Source organism: Lactuca saligna, chromosome 8 (genome assembly GCF_052625555.1).
Source record: "Lactuca saligna cultivar CGN05327 chromosome 8, ASM5262555v1, whole genome shotgun sequence".
NCBI classification, from domain to species: Eukaryota; Viridiplantae; Streptophyta; class Magnoliopsida; order Asterales; family Asteraceae; genus Lactuca; species Lactuca saligna.
Window position 1 is genome coordinate 25,717,377 of NC_136424.1, and position 6,696 is coordinate 25,724,072.

Consider the following 6,696-nt stretch of genomic DNA (forward strand, 5'->3'; position numbering starts at 1 on the left):
CCCCCCCCCCCCCAACACACACACACACCACACATACTATCGAAGAAAACACTACATATCGGATTCGTACGACCATGGCAAAAATCGGCATTGGATGACAATATGTTAAGCATTCAATGAGTTTGTTGATAATTTCGAATAGATTGTATGATTGTCCAAAACTAATTTCTAAGTTTTTTCTTTGCATAGACGGACATCCAACAATTTTTCCACTTTATTAAACCATGATGGAGAGTTTACAAAGTTTATAGGAAGAAATTACATCAAAGGGTACCAAAATTTTGTGGACTTATTGGACATTAGCAATTTCTCGGTTCACGAAATAGATGACATGATGGATCATCTTGGTTATGTTGGTGAAAGTATTCCTTTGTATTATTACATCGAAAGACCTTTTCTTGATTTAGATTTTGGGTTATTCGCTTTAAGTAGTGATCAAGATATTCGTCATCTGAGAACATATGTTGCTTTACATAAACTAATTTAAGTTTATATAAAACATGGTAAAACCTAATTGCATATGCAATGTCCCCGACATAACCTCAAATTCGACAAGAGGAAATTAATGTACAAGTATATGAACAATATGGTATTCCCCATGTTTACCTGGATGATGAATTGGAAAGCAAGACACCACCTGCTCACAAAATTGGGGACAAAATGGGGACACTAATTAGGATGATAATGGGGACAAAGATAGAGACAATAATGGGAACAATAAGGGGAACAAAGTTGGGGAAGATAATGGGGAGAAATGACTTATATTTTCAACTAATTCTTCTATTTTTATATATGGTACAACCAACTTTCTTGACAATGAAGCAACTTTTGTGCTTTATCCCTCCAGATTAGGCGTTGAGGTTCTTAAATAACATCAACATCGTTGAATTTGAAGTAACAACTTTGTATGTGACTGTTGTATAATCGTTTGACTCGAATGTCTTGCTTCATTTCAAACAAGTCACTGGAAGGAACATCGTCTGCCCATATAAATTTACACAACTTATGTGTAAGATGGTAAAAAAATACATTGTATGTGTGTGTGCGTTTAATGGTCATTTTTTGGGAAGTGAAATTGGTTCATCGGGGTTTATCGCCTAAAGCATTCATTTCAAGATCATGCATAGGGCGGCATAACCATGCTCCTATGAGAGATTTTTAGGAATTAGGAAGGTCATGGTAGCATGATAATTACTAAATTTCTTGGTTGGTTTTCATCCCAAATATTACACATAAATATAATAATCATAGGCCATGAACCAGTTATACAAGTGGGCTAACACTAGCAACATTCACAACCACAACACCTTCAATTTGTAAACTTCTTCATTTAGTAAAAACAGACCAAAACCAACCCAGCCGAAAAACCAATATCCAATATAGCTTTGGATTCAAATGCATAACAAACCAATATATTCAGCTAACCTATCATGAATGCTTCCAAGTTCCAACAAACACCCATTTATGTTTACAATGATGGTTGGATCATAGTGCAAAATTAAATAGTAACCATCAACCATCATAAACCAATGAGATCTATAAAAAAAACACATTTCAAATGACTTTAAAACTCCATCCCAAAACCAATGAGATCCAACAAAGCTGTCTTATTTATCACTTTCTTTAAAACAAACAAAAGCCATTCATCCATCCCACTAATACTCTCCTTCAATCACATACAATGTTTTGATGTCTGTGATTAGATGCATTAATATTGGTATCAAGTATCATCACCCTGTTAATCTATTTTTTATTGTTCTATCTCTCAGCCTACATCCGGCTTCAGTTATCATCTACCCAAAACAATAAACATCATGCTATGAATTCATAGCAACAAAATCTCAAAATCAACTGAAATCTCTCAACACAATCTAATCAAGATTGAAGGTAAAATGTATATATACTTCAATTCACTTCTTGCATACCATTTGGCCTTCAAGACAAATTCACCAACAACAAAATTACGCCTTTACCCTTGAAGATTCACCAACAACATTCTCCATTCTTGCATACCACTCCCCAATCCTCGTGTGCTCCACCATATCTTTACCTGATGTTAGATACCGAATAGGCCTCAGCACCCCAAACACTGCCAGGTCAGCCAAATTAGGCTTCAAGCCACCTGTCACAATCACAATAAAAATAGATACAAACATTAATCCCATACAACAAAACTGAGAGAGAGATAAAATAACAATATAATTAAGATCATATGAAATATGTTTACCTAAGAACTCCCTGCCATCAAGTGCATCAACCCAAGTTTCACAAGCTTCATATAAGGCTGTTCTTTCATCAGTGATATTATATTTTTTCTTCAGTTTCTTGGACACAAAGTACATAGCAGCAGCTCCCGCGTATTTTACTGTGTATTTCTCAGTATAGCTGAAATTACCTGCAGAAAAATGGATACATTTTTTACTCAGAATATCACTAATAATTATTTATTACAAAATACTGATAATCCTGGCTTACCATTGCTAGTGATATAGTTGAAGGATTCAAGAGCTTCAGAAGTGTTTCGGTATATATTCGGTGATAACATATGCACCAAATGATCATCAACCCACCTACATATACATTATACATATATTACATAAAATCTTGTCACAAAAAAATTAGTTAAAACATAAAATGTTTAACATGATTATCAACATACCGACGCCATTTCTTTTCTTCTTCATCATCATTGACCACTGAAGTAGATTTCACAGGACTGAGCTTGGTTCTCATCTCATCAATAATGGCTGCAATAAAAAACAAAGACATCAATTTTTGTAATGGAATGTAAAGAAGAAAAGGGATGCTTCATGCTTCAAGTTTGTATGATTATATCACCATTGATTGAGTAGTGAAGTTATAAAAAGAAAAGAGAATGAAGGAAAACCTGAAGAATCTTGTAGTGGTTGACCATCGACCATGAGTATAGGCACCTTCTTGTAATCAGACCATTTGATTTCTTTCTTGCTAAGTGGATTCACCTCAACAACTTTGTATGGCACATCATAGTAATCCAAAAATGCTGAAAAACCAACAAATAACAAGACTAAATATATCATAAACTGCTTATACCAAGAATAGTTAGGTAATTGTATTACATCAACTCCATAATAATTATTATTTGGAATAATATAACCACAATCAGCTTTCCCAAACTGATTATTACTGCAACTTCAAATACAAATAACCATTGTTAAAAAAAAAAAAAAAAATGAAATTTGGAGGCACTATGAGTTCCTTGTTATACCTTTTAGCATCATTAATGCTACTTCCACCTTCCAAAATCTAATGAAGGTCATCTTTAAACCATTTCTAAGGAAGTTGTAATCGGTATCTTTTGATGACATCTTAATATACAGCTGTGATTAGTTAGTTGCCTCACAGTGGTGTTTGAGTTATTGAGTAAAATTTGCTAAGCTCAACAAGTGTGCCTAGGGGTGTCACAAGTCACAACATGTATTGGCATTAGTGCATTACCTAATTTTACCTCATCATTCACAATATAAGCTTAGCTGATGCATAAAGGAAAAGAATTGGAGCATTTTTAATGCAGAAGGGGAATTGTAGTGCATTCATCAGCAAGGAGTTATCATGAAATTTATCTTAGTACACTACACTTATGAAAAATAGTTGTTGGTCATTTGTAAACTTGTTAATCTCTTATTTTTGTCACTTGTATTAGTGTATGTATATGTATGATCCCTATATAGGCTTCTTATGTAACAAATCCAGGTGATGCCTCTCACAAATAATTTTAAAGTGCAAGCAACTATGCAGGTCTGTGAATTGCTTATGGGGATGAAGATAGTGATTTTTTTCTCTCCGTTAGCTAATTCTTCATCTTAGCGTTTATGGGTGATCTGGTTATTGATCAACCAATGAGATTTACCTTAACCACAAATCAAAGTGGGGCTGTAACAGCCATTTATCATTCTTTGAAGTATTAACCATCGCAAATCATCATAAATAAGTTCAAACAAGCCTAAAAGTTTTCTAAAACAGATATGAAAGATACCAAAGTAGTTATTAGGGCACGTTGGTATTAATTACAACATTCCCTCTTCGGGAACTTCTAGTCTGCGGTGTACTCGATGTATTGTAAATCTGGGTGATAGAATGAAAGTCTTACCTTTGACCTTGTTACAGAAAGGGCAAGATTCGTATTGGTAGAGAACGACCTCCTTCGGAACTAGATCAGGGCTGATGGGTTCCTTCGCATACGCCTCTTCTTCCACAAATACTGATGAAGCCCCAGCAGCGACGGACGCGGCAACACAGCCCAAGGACAGAAAAACTTTAGCAGCGGTCAAAGAATAACCGCCCGGGGACGTAGATCCCACGGATGAAGAAAACCAGCGGCGAGAAGAGCCGGTATTGGCGGCGTAAAAGGATGCTGCCTGAAAGAGCTTGTTATATTCGTGGTGGTGTTCTGAGGAAGCAAGGATGGCCCGAGATAGGGAGGTGGAAGCGGCAGCGAGTGTAGAAACTCTTCTCATCATTTCGGGTGGCTGGATATGAGGGAGGCGGCGTGTATTCTACGGTGGCCGGCGGTAGGGGAAGTGAAATATTTGATGGGGGTTTAGAGCCCGTGGTGGGAATACGATGTACCTGGTAGATTCGCGACCATGTGTTGTGTACGCATTAAAGTGGACCAACGTTTTTTTACATGTTTTAAGTTTTAACTTTTAAAATGTTATAAAAAGAAAAGGTTCATAAAATTACAACGAGCCATAAGGAAAACGCTCACCCTTTTATTAAAATATAAATAAATGCTATTACATATATATTTTTTAATTGAACAAATGCGACAGATTAATTTTTATTTTTGTTGTTAATTTATTTTATTTTTTTATTGCCATCGATGTTGCTCCATTTATACCAATTTTGCCCAAATTTAACCAACTTTGATCATGGCCGATTTATTTTAGTTGGTGAATGACTGAATGGTCATCAACCGTCTAAGACGCCGTTAATCATTTATAAGAGCATTGGATGTGGGTAACGGAATATAACACCAAATTGATGTCACCTCATCCATAATACCACCATAACACCAATAGAGAAAATGGCGTTCCAGATGTTATATCATGTTAAGAAGTAGAGACAGAAAATAGAGAAAATTATTTGATTGGTTGATGAAAAAGATAGTCAATCATTTTTCTTGTTTTATCTCGTCCTCGTTACCACAAGATCCACCATAACAAAATTCAACAAGTTGGGGGGGGGGGGGGGGGGGGGGGGGTGTTCCCCCCGTCATGACATCGTTGAGGCATACCACATCAGCATGTTGCTTCTCGTTTTTGGCCCATACCGCATGCTCTAATGATTTTTACAACAATTAACGTTATATATAATTACATTTCAACATTTTCACTTTTAATTTGTACTACCATTTTATAACATTTTACTCATGATTAACCTGCACAACAAGAAGTTGTTATTAAATGTGAGAAAAAGAGTTAGTTTGAATGGATTGAGAAAGATGTTAAAATTGAGTTTTGGTTAAAATGATAACTTTTATACTAAGGTCAAAGTGTTGTTTGGTTACGATAATGTTTTCTAAAAGAATTAGAATATGTTCGGAATTTGAATCCAATTACCCATATTGTTTGGTTGATAGAAAATTGAATTATATTAATTCCAGATTTTGTTTGGTTGATAGAAAATAAAATTGTAATCTATGTAAAATGATAAAATTGTCATTTTTGTTTGTTTTGCTTAAATTTTCCTTTTCTATTTTACATGTAAAGATAAATTAAATAAACTATAAAAATAGTAAATTTTCTTTTTATTGATTGTGTATTCATGTCAGTGGTGGTGGGTGGTAGTGGTGGTGATGGTGGGTGGTAATGGTAGTAGTGGTAGCGGTGGAGGGTAGGCGGTGGTAAGTAGTGGTGGTGGTAGAGGTGGCAATAGGTAGGCGGTGGTCGTGATGATGGTATCGGTGGTTTGTGGCTGGTGGTGGTAGTGGGGGTGGCAGTGGTTGTATGTGGGTGATAATGGCGGTGTTGGTCGTAGGTGATGGTGGTGAAGGTAGTAAGTGGTGGTGGCGAAGGTGGTGGTGGTGGGTGATGTGGTGGTGATGGTGGTAGAGGTGATATTGTGAAATAAAACAAAGTAACAAGGTAAAATGATACCTTCCTTCATAGTATGGAATTAATTTAACCGTCTTCTTGAAGAAAAGTGTTTTCCGTTATTTGATGGAAAGTTTTTCCATTTAGGATTCTAATTTCATCATACAGTTGAACCAAACACTAGAATGTGGTGGAATTAGATTTCTTTCCCTCCGTATTTCATTCCACTCCAGCGAACCAAACGCACCCTAAGGGAGTGGGTTCGACATCCTCTTTGGCAACACTTACGTGGCTCGGTAAACACCGGCCGGCCTCCTCAATACGTCAAGCTCGGTGGAGGAATTCGATAGTGAGTATCAATGAGAGTGTGAGAGAGAGAGAGAGAGAGAGATAAATTAGGTCTTTTTACCACTTTAAATAAATATCATATTTAAAAAAAATACCCCAATCTTTAAAAATATTACCATTTTTTTTTCTAAAATTCAAATTTTAAACATTTCCCTAACTACTATAAATACTAAAATCTTTTTTTATTTTTCACCACATTCAAACCTTTTTCATGCAACTTTCCTAACCTTTTTTTTTCATCTTCTACAAAACTTCATCTCTTAAAAAATAGTTC

At 35.6% G+C, this 6,696-nt stretch overlaps 1 protein-coding gene across 1 annotated transcript; it reads right to left on the minus strand.

Moving 5' to 3' along the window:
- Nucleotides 1-1,714: 1,714 nt before the first annotated feature.
- Nucleotides 1,715-4,631, minus strand: LOC145012030 (uncharacterized). The gene is made up of 6 exons (XM_078970793.1): nucleotides 4,130-4,631; nucleotides 2,888-3,022; nucleotides 2,660-2,747; nucleotides 2,476-2,570; nucleotides 2,228-2,395; nucleotides 1,715-2,122 (listed from the first exon to the last, which is right to left on the minus strand). Exons 1-6 carry the CDS (start codon nucleotides 4,497-4,499, stop codon nucleotides 1,962-1,964), a joined length of 1,017 nt encoding a protein of 338 aa, XP_078826919.1. The 5' UTR covers nucleotides 4,500-4,631; the 3' UTR covers nucleotides 1,715-1,961.
- Between the last annotated feature and the right edge of the window lie 2,065 nt (nucleotides 4,632-6,696).